At 40.4% G+C, this 27,991-nt stretch overlaps 2 protein-coding genes across 2 annotated transcripts in view; one reads left to right on the top strand and one right to left on the bottom strand.

Annotated features, from left to right (window-relative positions):
* On the top strand, positions 1–27,988 carry LOC308085256 (retinal guanylyl cyclase 2-like; the record flags this gene model as incomplete). The annotated part of the gene is made up of 18 exons (XM_080428334.1): positions 1–742; positions 7,342–7,643; positions 8,809–9,163; positions 10,158–10,242; positions 10,739–10,835; positions 11,513–11,629; positions 11,948–12,028; positions 13,137–13,313; positions 13,526–13,682; positions 14,029–14,178; positions 18,331–18,479; positions 21,237–21,400; positions 22,662–22,854; positions 23,645–23,819; positions 24,343–24,441; positions 24,845–24,939; positions 25,430–25,515; positions 27,913–27,988. 18 exons carry the CDS (start codon positions 1–3, stop codon positions 27,986–27,988), a joined length of 3,300 nt encoding a protein of 1,099 aa, XP_080284460.1.
* The window catches only part of LOC308085076 (tsukushi-like), a 147,164-nt gene that overhangs the window by 21,375 nt on the left and 97,798 nt on the right, over positions 1–27,991 (bottom strand). The window lies entirely within an intron of this gene.

Consider the following 27,991-nt stretch of genomic DNA (forward strand, 5'->3'; position numbering starts at 1 on the left):
ATGCAACATATTCCTCAAAACTTTAAAAGGGCGTTATGGGAGTTTTCCAACTATCCATGCATACCTGTGATTCGACGGAATAATCTCGCAACATTGCCATTGCATAATTTTATGCTATGGATTCTCCTTGGAATCTTGACGTTTCCATGTTGCGTCCGATGTATAATATTCAAAGTGGGTGTGCTTGGGCCCTGGAACTGCGACCCAATTTACTCCCGGGCCCTACCAAACGCAGCAGCCAAACTGGCCGTGGGCAGAATAAATGAGGACTCCAGTTTAGATCTGCGTCTGAAAATGGACTTTATTATCCTTCAAGAGCCGTGCAGGACCTCGAAAGCTCTCACCACCTTTGTCTACTATGAGAACATGGCCGATGCGTTTGTGGGACCCACGAACCCAGGCTATTGTAATGCGGCCTCGCTTCTGGCCAAGAACTGGGACAAGGCTATATTTTCCTATGGCTGCATCAACTATGAACTGGACCGCATCGTTGGCTTCCCGACATTTGCCAGGACTTTGCCATCTCCCACAAAAGTCTTACTCACTGTGTTAAAATTCTTCAGTTGGGCCAACGTTGGGGTAGTGTCTTCCAATGAGGATATATGGATGGATACCGCCAGTAATGTGGCCAGTGCTCTCAGGAATAGGGGACTTCCTGTCGGTATAGTAACATCTATTGGGATAAACGACACTGAGATTGAGCTCACGCTGAGAAGAATCCAGGCTGCAGGCGGGATAAAGGGTGAGTCTGCACTAATTTAAGGGGACATGTTGGCTAGAAAATGTGACAATGTTGAATCAGATTGAGGGTTGTCTTAACTCTATGGGAAACAAATGCTTGGATCCCAGGAGAACATAGGTAGCACTTAGATATTTTAATACATCCATGCTTAGAATGAGTCGACAAAATCCACAATGCATAATTTTAGAAAGAGTTAAGTATTGGTTCAGTGTGAGGATTGGTTACAGAGCCTGCACTTAATCACTAATAGGGGGACGATGCAAACCTGGAGCAGGCAGAATGGCAGAGGTTTTATGACCCAAAGTGGCAGAGCTTAATACAAAGTAAAATAAAAGTTAAGCAGGGCTTGTGGAACAGTTTGTAGAACTTCAAAGTATAAATCACCCTTAGAAATCAATCAGCAGTTGATTCAGCAAAATAAGTTAATTCAGACAGCAATTAGAAAATCATTACATCATCACATTAAATCCAAACGGGGAAAACCATTGATGTATCCATAGGCTACTCCAGCAAACATTTTCCATTATCCGTATGGTGGTGTGGTTACGCTTAGCAAGGCAGTATCTTTGTCCAAAATGTACCCATGAGACAGCCACCGTTTTGCTGAAATGCTGAAAACAGCACAGCTGTTCAAAGTAAAGGGCCTTTCACACCAAGCACTATAACAATAACTATAATTATATTTATTATAGTTGTGGTGTGGACTCTGCCATTAAAGTAAAGATTTTTTTAAACGATATCTTTATAGTTATAGTTATCGTGCTTGGTGTGAATGGCTCTCAACAAGGGAAAATAATTTACCTTAAGAATGAGCATTTAAAGGACTACTTCACCCATTTTCAACGTACCTTCATATAATTGGTCCTCAATAATGAGATGGCACAATTTCCATCCATTCACTCTGCATCTCATTGGTGGGCTGAAGAGGGTTCAGAAACCTGCCTACCAATGACAACAAAGGGGAGTCCAAGCTAATATAAACTACAGCCTTTTGCTTCCTGGAAAGTTAGCATTCTGAAATAGAAGCCATTGTTCTTACATTACAAAAAAAAAGGTATCAAAAGTTTGACATCTTGTTTGAAATTACCAAACCTGCCAGAAATGGTGGCATCTTAATAATGGAAGAGCAATAGTATAAACATAAGGTTGAAAATGGGTGAAGTGGTCCTTTAAAGAGGTGGTGCCATGGTTTTGCACTTTTTCAGTTTTTCATGTGTCTATGAGGTTGATAGAACTTCATAAAGCCCCCCGGTGGTGTTTTTATGGTGTTTTATGTCTTCTCTGACTATTTGGAGTTTCTTCCTGGAGGCTGAAACCTTGAGGGTCAAACGTGCCAATAGAGAAACAGCGCTTTAGTGACATCACAAAGCCATACCCTCCCCCTCATTATCATAACACAACAGGTGTGGGCATGAGGAGGAGGAGGGACTAGGACAGGTGGGTGGTGCTAAGGTGGTGGAGGAGGTGCTAAGGTGAGAACCAGGTATACTTAATGAACTGGAGGCGTGTCCACATAAAAACATAATTTTAACAATTTCTGTACACTTTTTTTTTGTTGAAAAAAATCCTTACATAATAATAATACCTTATGATCAGGTTTTAGGGTTGAAAAATATCATGGCACCCCATCTTTAAGGAAGTTGAAAGAGAGCTGCTGTAACGACAGCTGTGGGATTTTTATTCCAAAACAATGTCTTTTGGCAGAACAAAAGCATGATTTGAAATTGTGATAATAAAAAATTGTCTAAATGATAGAGGGGGCGAGGCCCTACAGAGCGAGCGCCCACACCAAGCAGTGTGATGGCCATGCTGTTGACTCAGCGCCACCTGAGTTACACACTGGGTGGGAATCAGCTATAACGTTTTCTTCTTCTTTTTTGGCCTTTTCTGCCTCTATTAGATAATATACAGTAGTCTGACAGGAAATGGGGAGAGAGAGAGATGGGGAGTGACACGCAGCAAAGGTCGTCGGGATTGGGATTCAAACACGCGACACGCTGTCACGCTGCAACCGTCCGGGCCAGCTATAATTATTTTGAATTGCACATAGTACTTGACAATTAAATAAAATGAGACTTCTTTGAGTCGACAATGTCCACGCCTAGAAATGCTGATATGAAACGTATTTATGCTCTTGAACATTCTTAAAGGGACTACACCATGAATTTGAACTTTTTCTTATTTTTTGTGTGTTTTTGGTCTCCCCTACCTCTCTTCTATCCCCAAAAATACCCCAGTTTCTTATTCTTTTAACTTTTTTTCACACAGAACCAGGAGATAACATGCATACAAACTGGCTCAATAGCGCCCGTGCCAAACAGGACAATGTGGTATATTGCAGGTGAAAGTGCTTTATAAGCCAGAGAGAAGTTAGTTGGAATGAGTATATCTGAGGCTTGATTTAGGCTCAAACCTTTTGAAAAACGTTTGAGGGACATAAACAATATGATATTATTATTATTATTATTATTTTTATTCATGGTGTTGTCCCTTTAACAATATTTTTAAACTGGCCATTGTAAATGTGAAATCTAATCAATATCCAGCAACTGCATGGCCTATTTCTCACCTAAAATGTTATCTGCCTGGGCAATACTGTAATTGCTCCAGGTCTGCAGTCTCTCTTTTCTCCTTTATTAAGCTCCACTCATCACAGAATGCATGCTGGGTATCAGCCTGATAATCTATAATCTACTATTTCACTTTAAGGCAGCTGTGTGAACAGGTATAGTGTCATAATCTGTCTACTTGGACCACGCCCTACCCGGGCACGAGAGAGCAAGAGGTTGAAGTTGAAGTGAGACAGACAGCCAACACACAGTTCACTGCAAGCGCATGTTTTATTAGTATACGTTTATAAACCTCCAAAGTCTTAATGTCTGTGCACATTCACCTCAGTCTGTTGCAGTGGTGGAAAATAACTAATAAAGTATATTTACTCAAGTACTGTACTTAAGTACAATTTTGAGGTATTTTCCAATTTTCAGTACTTTTACTTCTACTCCACTACATCTCAGAGGCAAATATTGTACCGTTACTCCACTACAATTATTTGAAAACTTTATTTACTATAGTTACTTTTTAGATTTAGATTTATTTATATTTATTACAAAACGTACATTAACCACTTCAGCCCTGTATATACATTTCGGCCATTTGAAAATAGCAGATCTACAAACTCACACGCATTGTGAGCTTGTAGATCTGCTATTTTCAAAAGATTTCTTAGGCATTTTATACATTTGCACACATTCTGCATAATGAGTACTTTCTACTTTTGGTACCTTAAGTACATTTTGATACCAATATTTTTGTATTTTACTCAAGTAAATTTTGAATTCTAGACTTTTTTTACGGAGTTCTTCTGCATTGCAGTATTGATACTTTTACTTAAGTAAAAAATGAACTTTTTCCACCACTGAATATAAGGAGAGGCCTGTACTGTCCCCATTGATACCGAAGTCAATGTCAATGTATGCAGGTGGTGCCATCATTGACTGTATACCTTGAGGCTGTGTGTCCACCAAAGAGATTTTTTCAAATAGCCAATGTATAAAATAGGGCTGAAGTGGTTAATGTATGTTTTATAATATAATGATTTATATCTGCAAAGTAACTAGTAACTAAAGTTTTCAAATACTTTTAGTGGAGTAGAAGTAACTAGAAAAAGTGCTCCTCGAAGCTGTGTTCATGATTTGAGGCATTTTGTTCAAAACACTCCTGAAAACTTTGGAAGCCATTTTTAGCCAATCAGGATGGAATATGAAAAATCTGAAAGACCCGTTTTGTGTAATGACTATAGAGATACTGTGTACCGATTTGCGTGAAGTTTGAACAAAATCTGTAGGAGTACTGTCAAAAAAATTGTTTTGCAAAAAGCGGCCTCCTGGTGGTGCTATAACAGGCCCATGTGAAAAATCTGGGGCAAAGGTTCTGAATTGGCATCCAGGGAGTGTGTGTGCACAGTTTCGCTGCGATCAAGCCAACAGTGCCGGAGATAACCTGTTCACAGACGGACACACGGACGGACGGACGGACGGACGGACGGACGGACGGACGGACGGACGGACGGACGGACGGACGGACACACACACACAGACGGACAGACAGGGTGCAAAACATACTCTCTCGCCATGCCTTTCGGCCTGGCGGAGACAAAAATATTGAAAACTGGAAATACTCCAGTAAAGTAAAAATACCAAAATGTTTTACTTAAGTACAGTACATAAAGTAAATGTACTTTCCACCACTGGTGCTAAGCCATGCATATTTGGCGTTTTCAATTGGTTGCACAGTTGAAACATTTTCAACTTTGGGTAGAATGTTGCAAAGATAACTGTCACTGACAACAACAAAAACAGTATATTAAACTATAACTACCTAATATAATTACCTTATATTTGCTACATCCATCAAGGAGTTATATTTTCTTAAACGCAGACGTATTGATATATCGCCATTAATAAGCAAGTTGTGGTATAGCCTACAGCGTCACATATGGCCAGCAGCTGTGGCCGGCAGGAGCAGGACAGCTGACGAGCAGGGAGGAGAAGTACAGACACTCTCATGCCCGTCTCTGCCAGCTTGTCTATAAACGATGTGTAGCCAGTGGTGGAAAAATAACTCATATGTTTTACTTAAGTAAAAGTATCAATACTGCAATGCAGAAATACTCTGTTACAAGTAAAAGTCAGGAATAAAAAAATTACTTGAGTAAAAGTACAAAAGTGTTGGTATCAAACATGTACTTAAAGTACAAAAAGTAGTAAATACTCATTATGCAGAATGGCCCATTTCACAACTTTTCAAATGTATATATTTTTTTAGAAAACAGCAGATCTACAAGCTCACGATGCGCTGCATCGCGACACATTGTGAGCTTGTAGATCGGATATTTTCAAATGTATATAGGGCTGAAGTGGTTCATGCAACAAATCTATAAAGTAGCCTAACTAGTAACTAAAGTTGTCAAATAATTGTATACTCCACTAAAGTAAAAATACCTTATTGTTCACCAATACAGCAATACATACCAATACAGTCTACTTGAATACATTTGTACACTCTCATAGTTAAATTAACATTGAGGTTTTCTGGTCGCAAATTTACACCACAGGTGGTGACCTACTTACGGTAAGCGTGTGGCTCCAGTGCTCACTGTTTGGCTATTTTAGACACCACCAGGAGCAAAACATTCCATCCAGATGTTTTGTCTGGTGAACAGGTTGGGTTAAACTTTATGAGCACTGAGATTGTCCTAGATGCAAATGCATAACACTGGAGTCACATATTTCACCTATGTTGTGCAGTGAGTATGGTTTGCAAAACCAAAGGTATAGTCCCATACCATATCATGCTGGGGCAATGTGTGATCAGCTGGTTTGGATTCATCATACTTATATAAATACCAAATGTCATTCAAATTCACAGGTTTTTGATTCCAGTCTGCCCCTGCCAGTCCATTTATGCTACGCCTGTACTATGAATTGGAATTTAAGTTATAACATCACTAGACCTTACCCGTCGGGGGATATGAGCACCCAACCGCTAATTTCACGGATGTGGCAACAAGCACATGATTTGGCAACCCGGGAGCCAGCGAACACAAAAACGCTAATAAATAGCTGACATTTGGGGAAAGCGAAAAACGGCCTTCGGTGTTCCGTGCACATTGTAATGGGCAATGGCTGTGTGCAAATGCAGATCAATTGCTCCAGCCACTGAGGAGAACCGGGCAGAAGAGATTTTGGGCACATATTTTGTATGTCCTAGTGATAATGACAACTTGCCACACTACTTTTCAATGTGTTCACTGTTCAAAGATTTGCCTCCAACTGTGGTTACACCATAAGGACGTCATGAGTCATGACAGACATTTATTAAATCCCTTCCCCTTTGCGCACACAATCCCACAACATTGTCATCTCATGATTCAGACAGAAAACAGAGGGAGGTCCTGGTTGAGATTTGTGCTCTACTAAGTGCACTTTTCTAGTCATTAAAAATATGTTAATTACATTTGTGAGTTATAGGCTGCTGACTGAATTGTCTTTTTTGTCAGAAATACATCAAGACAAAACCCCAGGCAGCAGACCGGGCCGTTTATCAAAAAGTCTTGCATTTTCAAATCCTGACAATCCTCTGGTGTACAGAAAGTACTGGAGAATTACCACTCATTTCACAAGCTGCATCTTGTTTGGCAACTGGAAATGACGCAGAGAGCAAACACACACGAGACTCTTAGGACCACATGGATGGTCAACTGAATTCACAACACACACGCTTTGTGAAATGACCAAATATTTGACTTTACTGTATCCTGTGCCGGCAGTCTTTCAGGGTCATGGACAAGCTTTAATTTTCTCTTTCTCAGAAAACGGCTGCACTGAGAGGGCTTTCAGACTGAATAATGGAGTGAAACGAAATGAAAATTCAGGCTGAGTGTCAGGCTACTACTAAGTACAGTACTTTGAGTAAATGTACTTAGTTACTTTACACCACTGATGAGAACAACATGCCGACACCAACAACATGTACACTATGCTGTCTCTTGCGCACACACTTGACAACTCTCCACTGTGTTTGTTTCTGTGTTGCAGTCATCATCATGTGCATGCACTCCGTCCTGATTGGAGGGGAGCAGCAGGCTGACTTTCTCCTTAAGGCCCGGGCAATGGGCCTGACCCGGGGCCAGTATGTGTTTGTGCCCTACGACACGCTCCTTTACAGCCTGCCCTACACAAACACATCCTACTTCCCCCTGCAGAACGACAGCAGGCTGCGGGAGGCCTACGACGCTGTGCTCACCATCACTGTTTCTTCAGAGCTCATGTCCTTCACAGAGGCATTGAACATGGCCAGGAGTTCAGAGGAGCTGCAGATTGCCATGGAGCCAGAACAGGTAAATTGTTCATAGTGTTTTCAGGAAGACTATTCATTGTAAGCCTTCCTTGACCAATACATATTTTTTGGGATAATTCAAACTATGCCTTTAAAGAGAGACGGCGGAGAGAAAAAAACACACCTTGTAATAAACAAAATACACGACATAACGATGAACATTCTGACGTTAGTCTGGAAATAGTGGTAAAAGCTAAAGAAGCTCCTCTGCAGTAGAGGAGTGTGTTGTTATAGCAGAGGCTAAACAACAAGCTCCTCTGCAGTAGAGGGGTTTGTTGTTATAGCAGAGGCTAAACAACAAACTCTGGCACCCAGAACCCCCACCCCCGTCCAGCAGGGGGCATTAGAACGATATATCCTCAGAGAAATAATGTTTTCAGACAAATAAAATAATATAAGCCTGTAGGCCTATATGGCCTGTATTTTGGCCGAGTAGGTAGGTCCCATAGAAGTTGCGAATGCATGCCCCATCCTGTAATGCAATACCCGTTGCACTATTGTCCGAGTACTCGCGTCCTCCACAGATCAGACAACTACTGATATTCGTGGTCATCCACAAATATCTCCCGAGTTACTGTATGCCCAGGAGAGACTTACTCACACACACACACACACACACACACACACACACACACACACACACACACACACACACACACACACACACACACACACACACACACACACACCTTGGCATGTCCAGGAACTGTCCATTTTGTACTACACCTCATTCAGCACTTTAGAAAGTGCACTTTAGAGCAGTAAAACCGCTCCGACAGAGCAATAAACGGTATACTGTATACTTGCCCTAGCCTTGACGACCTTGCAGGCTTATGCAAATGCTAAAATGTAACTTAGATACTGTAGCATGTTATGTAGACAGATGCCAGGTCATTGTTGACCTGGCATCCTATAGTCTCAATGTACAGGCTGATGATAGGTTCTTGGTTTACGTATGTATTAGTTATTATTAGATTATTGGTTTACTTATGTATTACTTTATTATTAGATTACTATTTCTATTCATTTGGTGTATAATCTTGCGTTGTCCTTGCTTACTGTAAATCGCTCTGGATTAAGAGCATCTGCTAAATGCCTAAATTGTAAATTGTAGGCTATATCCTCAGTGGTCACGTGTGCTTCTACTATCTCACCTTGCATTGCAGGTGAACCCACTGTTTGGGACCATTTACAACAGCCTCTACCTGCTGGCCAGGTCCATCAGCAACGCCAGGAGAGCCGGCGTGAGGCTGTCCGCCTCCAACCTGGCCTACTTCACCAGGAACACCACCTTCAATGGCTTCAACCAGAGGATCACGGTCGACCCCGCGGGAGAAGGCACGACCACCTACGTCATCCTGGACTCTGACAGGACGGGGAGTCGGCTGTACAGCACCTACACGGTGGACCTGGGAGCGGATGACCTTCGCCTCGCGGGAAAGTCCATTCACTTCCCAGGAGGCTCCCCACCAGCTGCTGACTCCAGCTGCTGGTTTGACCGCAGCGCCATCTGCAATGGAGGTAAAAGGGCCTTGAGTTTGTGTGTGTGTGTGTGTGTGTGTGTGTGTGTGTGTGTGTGTGTGTGTGTGTGTGTGTGTGTGCGTGCGTGCGTGCGTGTGCGTGTGCGTGTGCGTGTGCGTGTGCGTGTGCGTGTGCGTGTGCGTGTGTGTGTGTGTGTGTGTGCGTGCGTGCGTGCGTGCATTTGACTGTGCATCAGTGGTGGAAAAGTACTAAAATGTTTTACTTAAGTAAAAGTATCAATACTGCAATGTAGAAGTAGGCTACTCTGTTCCAAGTAGAAGTGCATAATTCTAAATTTACTTGAGTTAAAAAAGATACCAATACAAAAGTATTGGTATCAAAATGTACTTAAAGTACCAAAAGTAAAAGTACTCAAACGTTTGCAAATAGCAGATCTACAAGCTCACAACACGTCGCAATGTGACGCGTTGTGAGCTTGTAGATCGTCTATTTTCAAATAGTGTATAAAATAGGGCTTAAGTGGTTAATGTATGTTTTATAATGTAATAATTTAGTAAGTAAATCTGCAAAGTAACTAGTAACTAAAGTTTTCAAATACTTGTAGTGGAGTAAAAGTACAATATTTGCCTCTCAGATGTAGTGGAGTAAAAGTAAAAGTATAGACAATTGGAACTACTCCAGTAAAGTAAAAGTACCTCAAAATTGTACTTAAGTACAGTATTTGAGTAAATGTACTTACACCACTGCTGTGCATGTGCATGCACATGTGCATGTGTGTGCGTTGCATGCAGACGGTCACCATCTTGCAAATTTCTGTTCAGACTTGTCTTGCTAGATGTCCCAAAGATATGCTCAATCCCTAATATTTGAATGTTCTCTTTTGTAATTTGTATTACTGATAAATCTCAAATGTATGTGTGAGTATAACATGTGGACATGTCCACTTGATGTGCATACTGTACATGTGTCTGTTGTCTGTACATGTGTGTAAGATCCATCATCCTCATTCGCACACCATCATGCTTTCTCCTAGGTGTGGAGATCACCTATGTCATCGTGATATTGGTCGTCATCGTCATTCTAGCTTTAGGAGGGATCGGTCTAAGTCTTTTTATAAGGTAATTTATGTAAATAACGATACGTTCTTGTGTATGTAAATTGCAAATTAACCATAGTGTTATTTTCCCCTACTGCCTTTGTTCATTACCTTATTCTACTAGTAAAATTTACGATAATTTTCCTGCCTTTGGAGACGGAATACGAGAGCATATACAGTACATTCAACCCTGTATTATTACATATGAAAATAAATGCATAATCAATGGCAATTTTTATTTGAGAGTTTTTTGTGTTCAGCTAAAATTATCCTCTGTAAGGATAATTGGAATGAAGGCTTTCACACAGATTTGTATGTTCTGAACACTTTTCAGTAATATAATACATCTATTTGGTGGCACTTTCATGAAATTCTGAAAGAAATTATTTCATACTCATTGATTTGCGCAAGTATTTTTATTGAGTAGCCTACTACAACAAAGATGCTTTTGGGGAAAATGCATAATTATTGGCTGTATCAATTTCTATATCTTATCTGAACCCTAATGTGATTTGCAGGAGAAGAGTCCAGCACATGCAGATGTTCAAGGGGCCTAATAGGATCCTCCTGACCATAGAAGATCTCACTTTTATCGAACCCCAGACCAGCAATACAGTAAGGCCCTTAGGTCTATCGTCTAAAACTAACTTAAAAACTACATTTTAGCACCTTAGTTTGAATACATTTTAGCATACTGTCCAGTGGTCTACTTAAAACAGTTGTTCTTTATTTAAAAGAAAAAAACTAAACATTAATATGCAGCACCAACACTTCAATACCATCTCACACACATACTGGGTCTCAAATAACATCTAACAACTTCTGTTAGATGTTATTTAACTTCTGAATTCTGTAATAAGGAAGAGGAAATATGTTATTAAATACAAACTATTTGGTTTACTCTGCCCATTCAAAAATTAGCAATTGATTGAATCCATCTAAAAGGTTCAGCGTGTTCTTATGTATTCTAAAAGTGTTTAACGTGTAGAATTGTAAATTACAAATCATATTTTGGGAACCTTTCCCACCTGAAAATACAGGTTCTTTATAAAGCACTACACGTTACTATATCGAATAAGTCCCTATAACAAAGCCAGTGATCAGGCAGCAATGTTGCCCCATAAGCAGCAGAATACTGACATAGTCATGGTGATTGCAAACAGACAGTTTTGATGTCAGTAATTCAAATTGTGAGTCTGCTTTGTCTTTCTAACACTTACTACACAGTTGGTACTGTATGAACCAAAGGCTTCATGATTATACGTATACTCTTTGTTTCTGCTGTCCCGCAGAAACTAGATCATTCAGAGTCTAAGAGTGCAATCGAGGGGAATAGCGTGAAGTCTGGAGACAACTCTGCGAACAGCACTCATTCAGCAAATGGAACAAGTAACATAGCTGTGTATGAGGTGAGTCACATTTGAATTACAACTGACACAGACGTCAGTGTGAATGTCCATTTGTAACTCTATTATTACATTTGCACAATCTCCGAGTTAAATTCTCACTGCAGATTTTACTGTGTTCCTCTTGGGGTATGCCTTGCACCTGGGCCACGGATGTGCATGCACTACCTTTTTCATACCTCTTGGGGTATCTACCTTGAGCCCTGCTCCACTAGTCTGCAATACTTTTTTACCAGTATAGCAGACAGTGTAGCAGACAATCATTCAGGTTAAGGTCAAAAGCTTGTCTATGTTTTCCTAACTGTGGTGTTGTTCTCCCAGGGTGACTGGGTGTGGCTGAAGAAGTTTAAGGAGGGACAATTCAAGGAAGTGAAGCAGAGCACTGCCAGGATTTTTACAAAGGTAAAGTAACATTTCTTTGATCTTACTCCAGAACTGTGTTCTTGCTCCAAATGAGATCGATTTTTAGAGGAATACAATACCGCCCAAAGTCAAGGTCAGAGGTCAAGAACATTCTTATAATAAATTTAAAAAAGATTGCCATCATTCTACCGCCTTCGTTCTGGCTCCGATTTGAATGAAACTTTATACAGGGGCTTAGTACCAACATAGTGTTTCAGCATTCTGCATCCAAGGTCAAGGATAAATGTTTTTGTTACAATAGCTGATGGGCATTTTATGCCTCCATATGCAGGGCTCTTGATACAGTATATCTATCTATCTATCTATCTATCGATAGTATATATGTGTGTAACGCCCGGGACCCGAACCCTGGTCTGCCACATATCCAATATCTTATCCACTAGCCTAAAGAGGAATCTTCCCTTGACCGGGGGAGATATTAGGGTATTGGGCATGCTTTTGCCGGCTGTGGCTCAGGGGTAGAGTGGCCGATAGAGCGGCCGGATGGGAACCACAAGGTTCCCAGTTCGTCCCCGGGCTCCCCCAGAGTTAGTGTAGAAGTGTCCTTGAACAAGACGCTGAACCCCTAATTACTCCCGATGAGCAGGTTGGTGCCTTGCATGGTTTCCTCCGCCATCGGTGTATGAATGTGTGTGTGAATGGGTGAATGTAATTCACAATCTATGTAAAGCGCTTTGGATAAATATGCTATATAAATGCACCATTTACTACTGCTACACTCACACCCTTTTGACCTCCCTCCACCAGGAAACCCGAACCGGGTCACAGCACCAATGTAACACCCAGGATTCGGCTGGGAAGATTAATATTTGTTTTCCACCAGACATAGGAAGTTATAAATGGAAGTGCTGTATTATGGTGACTGACTAGGACTCTAAATCTCTAGTTAATACTTGACCAGCAGGTCGCTTAATGTTTTATGTGACAGTTGTCATGTTTCACATAGCTGTGTACCTGTAAGGATCAAATATAATTGAATGGATTTTCACTATCACACTCAATGGATAGGTTTCTATATTGAAGAAATGCACTGTCACCATTTTCCTTTTGTGATCAATTCACTGTGTTTGTTTGTTTACTTCCCTAGATGAAGGACCTGAGAAATGAGAACGTGAACCCATTCCTTGGGTTCTTCCAGGACTCTCCAGAGTTTGCGGTCGTAACGGAGCATTGCTCGAGAGGCAGTCTGCAAGATCTGCTGAGGAATGAGGATGTGAAATTAGATTGGATGTTCAAGTCTTCACTGCTGCTTGATCTCATTAAGGTAAGCTGTCCATTGATTGGCCCTTGAACAGTCATTGGCTTCAGAACAAGACATCCATTTCACGAAGTCTGCATCATCTGTTCTTCAAGGCCCACACGATCAGAAACATTGTTCATAATTTTATTCAAAAATATCAGCTACAGCATAAGTTTACACAAACGTTTCATGCACGGTAATAAACAACAAAATCATTTATGTTACTGCCCTGCCAGGGTATGAAATACCTACACCATAGAGAATTCCCCCATGGCAGATTAAAATCTCGTAACTGCGTGGTAGACGGACGTTTTGTGTTGAAGATCACAGACTATGGCTTCAATGAGTTGCTGGAGTCCCAGAAAGCTCCTCGGGAAGAACCGCGATACGAAGGTAATACATACATACATACATACATACATACATACATACATACATACATACATACATACATACATACATATATATGTGCGTAGGTACGTACGTACGTACGTACGTACGTACGTACGTACATACATGCAGGCATACACACACACACACACACACACACACACACACACACACACACACACACACACACACACACACACACACACACACACACACTTATGTGAATTTGTAGATAGATATTACAGAAACTGTCCATAGTTAATAGTTACCTTGGCATGTCAGTTGAAGTATTTTTTTGTTCTTTTTTTTCACTCTGAATCTATTTTCTGCTCACCTTCTTTGCTCACAGATCAGTTTTGGACAGCTCCAGAGTTCCTGCGGGACCCAGAGATCTCCCGTAAAGGGACCTGTAAGGGAGATGTGTACAGCTTCGCCATCATACTCCAAGAGGTGGTTGTTAGAGGACCACCCTACTGCATGTTGGGGCTACAGCCTGAGGGTAGGTGTGACCTGCCACAGAGAATTCATCATAATGGAATGACCGGTTGGAGCATTGACCACATACACAGTAAAATGTTTGGTAAATTAACTCAGAGAGTGTACAAATTTAATTTACTGTGAAATTGTCGCAACTTCCCTGGTTTGTTTCTGACTAGAGACCAGGTAGTTGTCTCCCTCAGCCCTTCGGTCTCTCTATTATCTACCTATAAAGCAATAAACTGCACAGAAATGTATCATTGAAAGAAATCACCACTTCGAAAAGATTTTGAAGACTTTTAAAAGTCTGACACCCTCTCACCCTAGAAGACTTTGAAGATACTTTTGTAATACCTCTAAAACAGTGGTTCTCAACCAGTGGTCCGGGGACCACCAGTGGTCCTTGGGGGGGGTACCAGGGGGTCCCCAGCTAAATTAGCTAACATAGCGTCTCAATCATTTTAACCACTTAGCTTTGGCTATTCAAAAATATCAGATATACAAGCTCGCTATGAGCTTGCAGTTGCAGATCTGCCATTTTTGAAAGATCTTGAAAATGTGTGCATATCTTTGAATATATGCTTTTTAAAGCAACATTTTTTAACTGAAATCTTTGCTTCTGAGGGGTCCCTGGCACAAAACATTTTCAGATGGGGGTCCGTGGCCAAATGTATATCAATTTAGGGGTCCTTGGCATGAAAAAGGTTGAAAACCACTGCTCTAAAAGACTTTAATTCACATCTACAGACAATTTGTCAGCCACTATAAGATTTAGTAAAGCTTGAGATTTTGCAGGGTCATTATTTGCAAGACAACAAGGAGCTGAGTCCGAAATCACGTGTCCCTATGGCCTATACTATGCTATATACTAATCAGTAATACCTAATTAGCATGGAATTAGAAAGTATGTTGAAAAATACTGATTCAGTATGTTATTTTTCAACACACTTTTTGAGTTTCATTTCGAACATTGAACCACATGGAATATTGGGGAAGCGCCCCATCTAGTGACAAATCAGAGGTACTACATCACAGATGAATTAGTTCATGGGAAGGTGCTCTATGCACAGCTGCCATATTATCACTTCCTTGACAGGTGTTACCAATGATACTAATGAAGGCTCTGTTACATTTAGTGTAGCACAGTGGTTTCCACGACCCCCATAACTCTGAGAGTGTACAAATTACGGGTCCATTTGTTTCCATTTGTACACTCTCAGAGTTACACACCCGTAAGGGGCCATTTGGAAGCCCATGAGGGTCCCTGGACCCCAACTTTAGACCCGCTGGTGTAGCAGTGTTTCCAGTGAGCCAACATGCACAATATCAGCACCCTGACTCTGTTTGACCATGAATGGAACAGAGCCTTCATTAGTATCATTGGTAACACCTGTGAATGTCTTCATAGTATGGCTGCTGTAACCTCGCATCACCAGTCTTTCCACCTCGGAGGAAATATGGCTGCTGTGAATAGAGCCGTTGTTGTTTGCTCCATGCTACCTGTTTGGCACTGGAGAGAGCGCACTTATTGGTTGTTGACAAGGTTCACGTCATTGAACTTAAGTTGAGCATAATGTTAAGAAAAACACTTTTTTTTTTTTTTACTTTGTTGCCTACATTTTGACATGTTCAAAATAAAGATTTCATTCATAAGACAATGGACTTAGGATAACATTAAATGATGATGATTTAGCAAAGCTTGGGGAGCAGTGTCACCATGGCACAAGCAAAACAGTTGTGATTTTATTCCGACAATGGGAAATGTGTATGCCACAATGAAATTGTTGAAATGTCCTTTGGTGTAAGGCTTAGCTTATGCATGCTTTACAACATTAACTGGACCTGAACTGACTGAATAGACCCTTTTCATGGTAGCCATATTGACATAAATAGTTGTTACTTCCTTTATAGGTGTTACTAATGATGCTATACTAATTAAGGTTGTGCTCCATTCAGCTCAGAGTTGGGTGCTGCTATTGTTAGACCCTCCAGAAAAATGCGATTATGCGATTGCAGAATTTACCACATAATCATCAAAATGGCACATAATTATGTGGGGGTAACGTTTTTTCAAAAAGGCTGCATCGCATCGCATAATATGCGCATCGCATCGCATAATATGCGCATCGCATAATATGCGCATCGCATCGCATAATATGCGCATCGCATAATATGTGCTTCGCATCGCATATTTTGCAACTTTTCACATATTTCGCAACTTTTCGCATATCGCATATTGCCGCATAGGCCTATTTCACAACTTTCCGCATATTTCGCAACTTCCCGCAATTTCACCGCATAAAATTGCAAAAAAAACCGCATATTTCATCGCAAAATCAAGGATTTTAGCCCGCATAATCAAGGATTTTTGCCCACGTTTTTCTGGAGGGTCTATATTGTGCATGTTGACTCACAAGAAATATTTTTTTTTAATACAATGGCACAGTTTCTAGCAGCCATTTTTTGACCTTTTCAAATGAATCTTGCTACAGATTAGCTTGATATCTAAAGGCAGTGTGTCCCAGTCTATAGTGCCTGCCCTGAACGCATACACTTCCAGGCACACTTTAGCTATAATGCATCTGGTGTAACAGGTGTCCTGCCTGAATGAAGAGAGAACAGTTTACACAGGTATTCAGGATCAGTGTTATTAATAATGACAGTATATTAAAGGAGTAGTTCACCCAAAATATGACTTGTTTTCTATCAATTACACACCCCATGAAGCATTGAATTCATGGAGATTTTTTTGTTGTTGTCGCATTCCTGAGCCAATAATTTGATTACCGGCGGAAAGATTCTAATGTCACCGGTAGGAGACTCTAAGGAGACTCTTTGAGTCTCCTACCGGAGATCAAATTATTGGCTTAGGAATGCGACAACAACAAAAAAAAAATCCATGAATTCAATGCTTCACGGGGTGTGTAATTGATAGAAAATAATATTTTTTTGGGATGAACTACTCAATTAAACTGAGTTTTGATTGTAGCTCTGTTTTCCACCCGAAGCCCACCGACTTGTTGGAAACAACTTGTATCAACATGACCCAAGTTCAGCCCACCCTGTTTGTTTGGAGTTGTCTAAAACTAGTGTTTTAGATGTTTTGAAGCCCGCAGAACCATGAAGTAACCAAACAATCTTCCAGGTGACATTTTACCATTGTGGTCACCAGATATTTCATCAAAACATGTGGTTTTACCATCCATCTTTCCTACCACTGTACGTGGCCATGCTACTTCCAGTTCACTGCCCAGATATTTAGAGCAGTGGTTCTCAACCTGTGGGTCGGGACGCTCAGGAGGGGTCCCCACATGATTTTCGGGGGGGGTCCCCAGATGACAGTGAAGTGACAATTTAAGGGGGGGGGCGGGGCTATTTTCACAATAATTATCTGTGGAACCGAGTCAAACTAAATGTAATGCCTCAACTCCTACAATTCCAAGTGCTTGTCAGGGTGGGGGGTCCCCAGTTCAAATAATGATTATTTTGAGGGGTCGTGGCCTGAAAAGGTTGAGAACCACCAGATGACCTCTCCTCTCACCTCCACTCTAATGGTGGGCCATGTGTTTATGTCCTCTCTGTCTTATCCATATGTATGGGGACAACTTGTTACCAGATAACCATGTGCGGATGCTTGAGAGCTCTGTGCTTAATCTGCTCTCTCACTCAGGCTGATGTAGGTGTTTTCATCAACAACTGGTGTTGAATGAACGGTAACCTTCCCATGAACACAATGTGGGGAGGATGTCAACCAGTGCTCCTGCCACTGATGTAAAAACTGAATTCAATTGGTTGGCAGTGTGCATTTAATTCCAGTACATCTCAGAGGCAAATATTGTGCTTTTACTCCACTGAAATTATTTGAAAACTTTCGTTACTAGTTACTTTTCAGATATAAATTATGATGTTATGAAACATACACTGTAGCCCTATTTTATACCTAGGCTATTTGAAAATAGCCGATCTGCTATTTTCAAATATTTTAGTACTTTTACCTTTGGTACTTTAAGTACAATTTGATGCCAATACTTTTGTACTTTTACTCAAGTAAATTTTGAATTCTGGACTTTTACTTGTATTTCTAGATAGCAGTATTGGTACTTTTACTTAAGTAAAGAATGTGAGTACTTTTTCCACCATGCAAGTAACGTTCCGACTTTCCAATGTTCACCAGAGATCATCCGCAAGGTGAAGAAGCCTCCTCCTATGTGTCGGCCTACTGTGGCCCCAGACCAAGCTCCACTAGAGTGCATCCAGCTGATGAAGCAGTGTTGGAGTGAACACCCTGACCGCAGGCCTGCTTTTGATGAGATCTTTGATCAGGTCAGTCAAGACCCTATAACAGTTTATTACACAGCTTGGTTGAATGCTTGATTCTGATTGGTCAATCGCTGAATTCAGCTGTGTGTAATTTCTTGATAATGACCGATGAGCTCAATAACAGACCGCTGTCTAATGAAAGACTCAGAGCACCTGCTCATATCAACCTGTCTAATCAAAGACTCAGAGCACCTGCTTATATCAACCTGTCTAATCAAAGACTCAGAGCACCTGCTCATATCAACCTGTCTAATCAAAGACTCAGATCACCTGCTCATATCAACCTGTCTAATCAAAGACTCAGAGCACCTGCTCATATCAACCTGTCTAATAAAAGACTCAGAGCACCTGCTCATATCAACCTGTCTAATCAAAGACTCAGAGCACCTGCTCATATCAACCTGTCTAATCAAAGACTCAGAGCACCTGCTCATATCAACCTGCGCTGCTTGATTTTATGCTGAATCCAACATGACAGTACACAAACACACCATGTCATTTACAACTAAACGTTGCTCTCCAGAATGTTTTTGAAAACATTTGAAGCGAGAAATAGACAATGCAGTAACCGAAAATGTATTCTATTTGATCAACACGTCCTTGTTTTCCGAGGCGACCGTGTCCGCCCAGCGCAACACTTATGGAATAATTTCATTGCCGTAAGCAAGGAAATACTTACTTTTGGGTCAATGTATTAATCAATTTAGTAAGTAGCCGTGTAATAAGCGGGATAATTGTCAGTGCGCTGGTCGTTGTTTAAAATAACCCCCTTCAGGATGATTAAACACCTCGGCTATCTCCTCTGTGTTTGATTATCCTGTCAGGGGTTCTTTTTCAACAACGACCAGCGCGCTGACAATTATCCCTTGCATAAGGACTGCGGTTGAACTGGGATGTTCCGATGTGCAAATATGAATGTATGAGTATGAAGCAGGTCATTGTTGTTAAATAGCTTAAATATATATACATTTATATATTATGATACCTAGTTTAATATTTCACATTATTGTACATACATGTATTTTAATTATTATTATACATTATTATATTATTATTATTATTATTATTACATTTATTATATTATACATGAAAATGTGTTAATCTGGAAAACATTTTGCCCAGGAATGAATAGTTTGAGACAGACATTGAGTGTGTTTACAGCACACCAATTTGGGAACCCATTGTCAAATAAAAAGGAAAAACAGCGCCCCCAGCGTTTTTCACTTTTGCATTTGACTCTGGGGGGAGTGATTAAATAGACCGACGCTGACTGGAAACCGGCGTTTGGTCTCTACCCTCAGCCCTCCACTTCCGGTGGTGCGCTTATGTTTTCATTCCCACTAACAATATTTCTCCACTGAACACTAACACCATTTCTCCCAAAGAACATGGATTGTTTTGGTTATAAGCCCACTTCTTTCTATGATGAAAGAACAAGTTCAAATGTTACTAACTTTCCGTGGTTTTGTCGGCTCCGAGGACGCTATTGTCAAATGAGTTTGGGTTTGTTTCCAGTGGGAAGCGAACGCACAGATGTAAATCCCGCCCACTATACATTTGATTGGGTAAAGCGCTGCCTGCTTCCTGGTCTGAAGGCACGCCCACTTGTAGGCCAACGCTCACACGTTCTGAACAGGGCTCCCGGCAGATTCAGTAGCGCATCTCTGAATCTGTTCTTGAGAGATTAAAGGGATACTTCACTTTCGGGTCGGGGAAACATTTAAAAAATATATTAAAAATAAATGAAAAAAGTAATGGAAAATTCATGGCCCCATGACCTATGCCCCCTCACGCCTATGCCCCCTCACGCATTAGAGTGTCCTACTAATGTGTGAGGGGGCCTTAATTTTGCCATAACTTCTTTCATTTTTTTAATATATATTTTTAATGTTTATTTTATGTGAAAGTGAAGTATCCCTTTAAGATCACACTAACATGCCCAACATACTGCTAATAATGAGGTTATGGCATGCATTGCATTAGTGCTGCAATGTGATGCGATGCAAGAGTGCGGACTAGCCGACACCAACTCGGGACTCCTGAATGGCTGCCCTCCACATACACCCTCCTGTCTAGCATCAGGGTCTGGGCTATGAGCCTTCATCAGAGCACTGCCCTTTTTGGGATTTTTTTCAATTCCTACTTTTGATGTGTATACTGGATTTTGGGTCTAGCTCTCCACTGAGAAAATCCATTGTTGATTGATTGATTGATTGATTGATTGATTGATTGATTGATTGATTGATTGATTGATTGATTGATTGATTGATTGATTGATTGATTGATTGATTGATGTACATTATTTAGTGAGACATGATAAACAGTACATTGAAGTACAATTCACAATACAAGGTCTACTAAACTGGATAGCTCATAAAGCACTAAGCTTGTTTAAAATGAGTTCCCACGCACACAAATCATGATGACATATAAGAGACAGACAGATATACACTACTGTACAGAACGTCATACAATCAGCTTACAGGTTACTGGTATGAAAAATAAGAGATATGTACAAGAAAATCCATTGTTGATGCGCAACCTCTATTGACTCCACTGTAGCATTAGTGCTATAATAGCTACAGTATAACATGTTTTGCTCAGTCGCTCCATTATTGTAAATAGTTTGCTTGTGAAATAGTTCCTAAAATGTCCAAATAAATCAAAAGAGTTTAAATATGACCGTACCCCAATTTTGTAATGCATATAATGGTGTCTAAAGTGTTTGAGGGATCGTGTCCTGTCTTTTTGTCCCACCAGTTCAAGATCATCAACAAGGGTAAGAAGACCAACATCATTGACTCCATGCTGCGGATGCTGGAACAATACAGCTCCAACCTGGAGGACCTGATCAGAGAGAGAACCGATGAGCTGGAGGTGGAGAAACAGAGGACCGAAAAACTATTAGCCGAGATGCTACCACCGTGAGTTTACACACACACACACACACGCACGCACGCACACACACACACGCACAAACACACACACAAAATTATACCACACACATGTACACAGTGGTGTAAAGTAACTAAATACATTTACTCAAGTACTGTACTTAGGTACACTTTTGAGGAATTTTTACTTTACTGGAGTATTTCCCAGTTTCACTACTTTTACTTCTACTCAATTACATCTCAGTGGCAAATATTGTACTTTTACTCCACTACAATTATTTAACAGCTTTAGTTACTTGTTACTTTGCAGATTTAGATTATTATTACAAAACACCACTTCAGCCCTATATTACAGTTTGAAAATAGCCGATCCACAAGCTCACAATGCGTCGCAATGCGACGCATTGTGAGCTTGTAGATCTGCTATTTTCAAAAGATTTCTATACATGTTGAACTTGTGAAATGGAACATTCTGCATAATGAGTACTTTTACTTTTGGTACTTTAAATATATTTTGATGCCAATACTTTTGTACTTTTACTCAAGTAATTTCTATTTACCGGACTTTTACTTGTAACAGAGTATTTCTACACTGCAGTATTGATACTTTTACTTAAAGGGCAAGACCACTTTGGTAGAGGTTGGGGTTGTGTAGTTACCTTGCCATGATGTAACTCCAAAGGTGGGCAAGAAATAAAAAATAATTGCTCCATTGATTAGAAATTGATAATTCAAAATATGCTCCTCATTGACTTACATTGTACGGTAAAACAGCTCTCAAAGTCACTCTTTTAGCACATAAACGAACGCAAACAAAGTTGATTCAGACAATATAAAACATCACCAAACCCAGTACTGTTTTTTTTTTAAATAAAAATGTCAACTTCCTGTTGATTTTGCCATTTTTAATAAGTAGAAAACCTGGACTGGATCCGGATCCAGATCTTCAAATAGTAAAATCAACAGGAAGTTGACATTTTTATAAAAGAAACGAACAGTACTGGGTTTGGTGATGCTCTATATTGCCTGAATCAGCTATGTTTGGGTTCATTTATGTGCTAAAAGAGTGACTTTGAGAGCTGTTTTACCGTACAATGCAAGTCAATGAGGAGCATATTTTGAATTATCAATTTCTAAACAATGGAGCAATTATTTTTGATTTCTTGCCCACCTTTGGGGTTACATCATGGCAAGGTAACTACACAACCCAAACCTCTACCAAAGTGGTCTTACCCTTTAACCACTGCATGTACAGATGTAAACATGCATTTGTCCCTTCTCTGTTCTGCAGCTCTGTGGCACAGGCTCTGAAGACAGGCGGCACGGTGGAGCCAGAGTACTTTGACCACGTGACCATTTACTTCAGCGATATCGTGGGCTTCACCACCATCTCCTCGCTCAGCGACCCTATCGAGGTGGTCGACCTCCTGAATGACCTCTACACCCTGTTTGACGCTGTCCTCAGCAACCATGATGTCTACAAGGTCAGCTTGTATGCTTGGTATTGCAAAGTATATTTGATTATAATCATTGTCATTATAATCTCTTCTCACAACTCACCAACCCCTCTTTTTTCACCCATCTATAATGGGTAAGTAGATAGGTACTAATAATACACACTGGGATCATTATATCACTGCCTATTGATTGGTTAATTTTGTATTTGAGGATTATGGAGATTGTATTTTATGAGATATAAACAAATCTGAGAATGTCTTAGTTAGGCTTTAGTCTACTGCACTTTGAAACAACCTATTAAACTTAATTTAAATGATAAGAAAGTCAGTACAACAGTCGATCGAAAGTTCAGGATAGTTCAGTGAACATGTATTTGCAGAAAAACAATAATGTGTGTCAAGGATTTTTAAAAACATGTTTATGCTAGTTTAATTACTGTAGTCAATAACATAATTGGCATGTGGCTGTTTGAATACAGTCAGCAATGTTGCCTTCATGTATTGGATCACTTTTATGATCTGAATTAGCATCACTTTAATGACCAGGCGCATTGACAGTACTGTACATGTATCCTGTATGTGTAAGTTAGTTAAGTTGCACTGAGTATACACTATAAGTGGTGTGTTGCTGTATTATCAGGTTTGTTTCTTGCAGGGCTGCCTCCACCATCAGCATGTGAATGTGTGTGTGAATGAGTACTTTATGCAACACACATAGACGCTTTGGATAAAGGTGCTATAGAAATGCATAGGGTTTATAGAGTAATTCAGTGATTAATGATGCTCTTTGACTTTGTTATGTCCATGTTTCCTGTAGGTGGAGACCATTGGTGATGCTTACATGGTGGCATCAGGTCTACCTAAGAGAAATGGCAACAAGCATGCTGCAGAGATCGCCAACATGTCTCTGAACATCCTCAGTTCAGTGGGAAGCTTTCAGATGCGCCATATGCCTGATGTACCTGTCAGGATACGCATAGGGATGCATTCAGGTTGGGATCCTTTTCTTAGCTGGCATTTAATCAGAAAATAACAAAATAGGTTTCAGCCCTGTAAGTCTTCACCTGAAGGCAGAGTTTGGCCTCTTTTGCTGTTTTATGGTTATGGATATGTTAATGTGAAGTCATTATTCGACTCAGGCTGTTGAGTGCAAACCTTGGTAAGCTGGCATTTAACCCTACTTCCCTTTGCCCCATCGCCCCAATCAAACCAATCACCACAATCTGTGGTGTCATCTGTGATTTTCTCCAGTAATTAGTGAATCAATATGCAGTTCAGGTGTGGTGAATCAGGGAGAGGAACGGAAGTGTGCCGCAGCTGTTCATCATGTTTTGATTTGTTATGCATCCATATGCCTATGTTTTCTTCTGTTGGTGTTACCTGTATGTTCACAGCAACTTTTCCCTCATTCCAAAAGGCCTCAGTGATTTTAGAGTAATTTGAGAAAAAAGGTCCAGTGGTTATTCGTCACTTTGCTACCGATTAGCTCAAATTGGTCCATATATATATCTGCAGGGTCCTGTGTAGCCGGGGTGGTGGGTCTGACCATGCCTCGGTACTGCCTTTTTGGAGACACCGTCAACACGGCCTCTCGTATGGAATCCACTGGGCTGCGTGAGTCTCCTACATACTCTTCTGTTCTGAGCTGTTCTGTCTCCTCCTGTCCTTTATTCTCCTCTCTTCTCTTCTCTTCTCTTCTCTTCTCTTCTCTTCTCTTCTCTTCTCTTCTCTTCTCTTCTCTTCTCTTCCCTTCCCTTCCCTTCCCTTCCCTTCCCGTCCCTTCCCTTCCCTTCTCTTCTCTTCTCTTCTCTTCTCTTCTCTTCTCTTCTCTTCTCTTCTCTTCTCTTCTCTTCTCTTCTCTTCTCCTTCATAATATGAATTATATTCTATGCTCTGTTTCATGTGCCATATGTCATATCAAATTCCATATTCCATGTTCATTAGTCCCATTCTACATTGGGATGTTTTGTTGTTGTTGTTGTTGTTTTTTCACAAAGACTTCTTGTTTCTCCCTCAGCTTATAGAATCCATGTGAATATAAGCACTGTGAACATCCTCCGTTCTCTCAATACTGGTTATAAGATAGAGGTCAGGGGCAAAACTGAGCTGAAGGTAAGATTATCTCTGCGTCTGCAATCCTCTTATCTCAATGCCTTATTCATAAAGTGGGAGATGATTCTCACTCTCACACCTCTCAAAACTGAAAACAGGATGAGACTAGATCTTGATTCAATGAGTGTGATTTTGAGTAAACGGGGACTAACATCAAAAATAAATACTAACTAGAAAAAGGAGCACAGGTCTCCGCCAGGTCAGGTAGGTTATTGTGGGCCAGCAATGTTCGGAATTTGCCAATCAGGCTGGAATGTGAAAAATCGGAAGGGACCTTCTTGATCACTCGACTATAGAGATAATGTGTACCGGTTTGCATGATGTGTAGACAACTCCTGCAAACTTCAGAAGCCGATCTCAGCCAATCCGGATGGAATATGAAAAATCTGAAACACCCGTTTTGTTTAATCACTATAGAGATACTGTGTACCGACTTTTTGGATAAAATTTATGATGGGTTTAATTGTATTTTTATTTGTTATGTTTTCAGGGTAAAGGCATTGAAGAAACATACTGGCTAGTTGGAAAAGCAGACTTTACAAAACCTTTGCCAAAACCTCCATCTATCAAACCAGGGTAAGAATTCAATACACATTTACTCTTTGTTTTTGCACTGGTCATTTGTTTTGTGAGAGACTAATTATTGGAATCAGCATGCATCCCCTTACTGATATTGTCTTGTTTTACAGCAAATAGTCATGTCAGAATTATAGCTGATGACGATGATGATGATGACAATTATTGTTATTATTATTATTAGTATTAGTATTAGTATTAGTATTAGTATTATTAGTATTAGTATTAGTAGTAGTAGTAGTAGTAGTAGTAGTAGTAGTAGTAGTAGTAGTAGTAGTAGTAGTACTATGTTTGAATAGAGTGGGTTTAAATTCAAGGTGTACATATTAGTAGTTGTCTTACAAACACCTCTCTGTTAACACTTTCTAATTTATGTTAACAATGATCACCTGACTGCAGCTGCTGTTGCATTATTGAACATTGCAGCGTGTAATTAAATTAATGATTTACTATAAATAAGAACTCTGTGAATGTTACTTTAGGGAAGACAACCATGGACTGAGCCCTGAAGATATAGCTGCTTACAGGAGAAGGAAAGCAGAGAAAGCAGAGAAAAATCTTTCTCTCTCAGTCCAAAAATAGGAGGTAGCTAGCTGGTGTTGTGGTGAACATGTAGCTGTGGTAGATGCAGCGATGTGACTTGTGGTGTTGTGGCTTTTTTAATCAGTCAGAATCTTTAAGCTGAAGCTCTACATGCCCCCCCCCCCCCACACACACACACACACACACACACACACACACGCACGCACACACAGTGTGCGCACAAACTCACCCCCTCACACGCATGCATACATACAGAGGCACATCTGAATTTACAAACACACGCACACACAGAAATTCCCCCACAGTGTGCAAGCACACACACGCACGCACGCACGCACACACACACACGCACGCACGCACGCACGCACGCACGCACGCACACACACACACACACACACACACACACACACACACACACACACACACACACACACACACACACACACACACACACACACACACACACACACACACACACACGTTCAAATGCACACACATAGACACACGTGTCTATGATCTCCATTATTTGCCTCTTGATCTACTTATCTCATTAATCTCTTGATCTCATCACCTTCTACATATTTCAAAGCAGATTTATCTTTTTTTCCTGGGAGAGGTCCTCTTCATTTAGGTCATTCATTTTTCATTGTGCCTGGTTCTGTTTCATTCTTTTTTTTCTCCAAAATTGGTGGCAGTTTTTCCGCCTGTGACGTTTTCTATCAAAGAGCCTTCTTTTCTTTTTGTTTTGTGGTTATCATTCTGCTGCAGTGTTGTTTGTTATACACATTTAATGAATGTACCTGTATACGTCCAAATGGCAGAGAATTGCACTTGTCATTTCAGTGGTGTATTTGGATTATTACATCATATCAGGATGCATTCAGTGACTAAATTAAACCCAGAATCCAAACCATATTTTCAAATGTCCAGACTTGCATCGTTATTGGCATTTGATATAGTGTAGATAAACAATATGGTAATGTACCTGAGCAACAGACATTATATGAACACAATGTGGACAACAGCTTGTACAACCACATCATTACTGTGGTTTATTTACAACAATATTAAGAGCACAGAGTAATGATGTCCAATCAGAGTGTACCTCCTGGCCTATATGACCAGATCCAACCAGAGCCGTAACTGCAGGTTCTCCTCTACAATGACTCTGATTTTGGCTGTTAGCTACTTTGACAGATAGTAAAGGAAAATTCAGAGCACTACACTGGCTTACAAGAAGACACTCACATAATGTACATACACCACAATGCACCACAAACACAATACATAAACATATTGATTGTCCAGGCTGTGAGTTAAGGATACATCGTTCTGCAACACAGCCTTCTCTATGAACTTTCCTAAAGCAAAAACTTCCTTAGCAGTGAGCCATAGTCGTCTAGAACCGGTTTATAACTGGTCTAAAAATTTAAGTTTAGTTAGGCTTAGCCTAGACATTGATTAGCGGTGTTATAAGTGTCTACATATTGACGTCTATATTATAGACATTATTTCAACAGCTATAATATAGACAGTCTATTTATAGACGCTGAAAAAACAGCTAATCAACTTCTAGGCTAAGAATAGACGTTGAAAAAACTTTCACTTTTAGACCAGTATATAACCCGGTTTTAGCCTAGCCGTTAAGACGTATTTTAGACGTGTAATAGCCCGAACAATGCTCAGTGGGTAGTGAACAGCCAACATTCAGACATCCAAAACAAATCTGGATAGTGTATAGTGTTCCATAGCTCTTTAAAAAACAATTGAAAGTCCTATTAAAATGGCAAGTGCAACCCTGGCCCATAAAATCCTGGGGATGCTGAGTCCTAACTCTAACCTCTCTCCCTTCAGGGACAACTGGCAGGAGATGGCCACGGAGGAGATTAAGACCATATTTCGCAAGTCTAAGAACAACAAGAAGACCTGAGCA

The sequence above is a fragment of the Gymnoscopelus braueri genome, assembly GCF_963280865.1.
Source record: "Gymnoscopelus braueri genome assembly, chromosome: 5".
In the NCBI taxonomy this organism is placed as follows: domain Eukaryota; kingdom Metazoa; phylum Chordata; class Actinopteri; order Myctophiformes; family Myctophidae; genus Gymnoscopelus; species Gymnoscopelus braueri.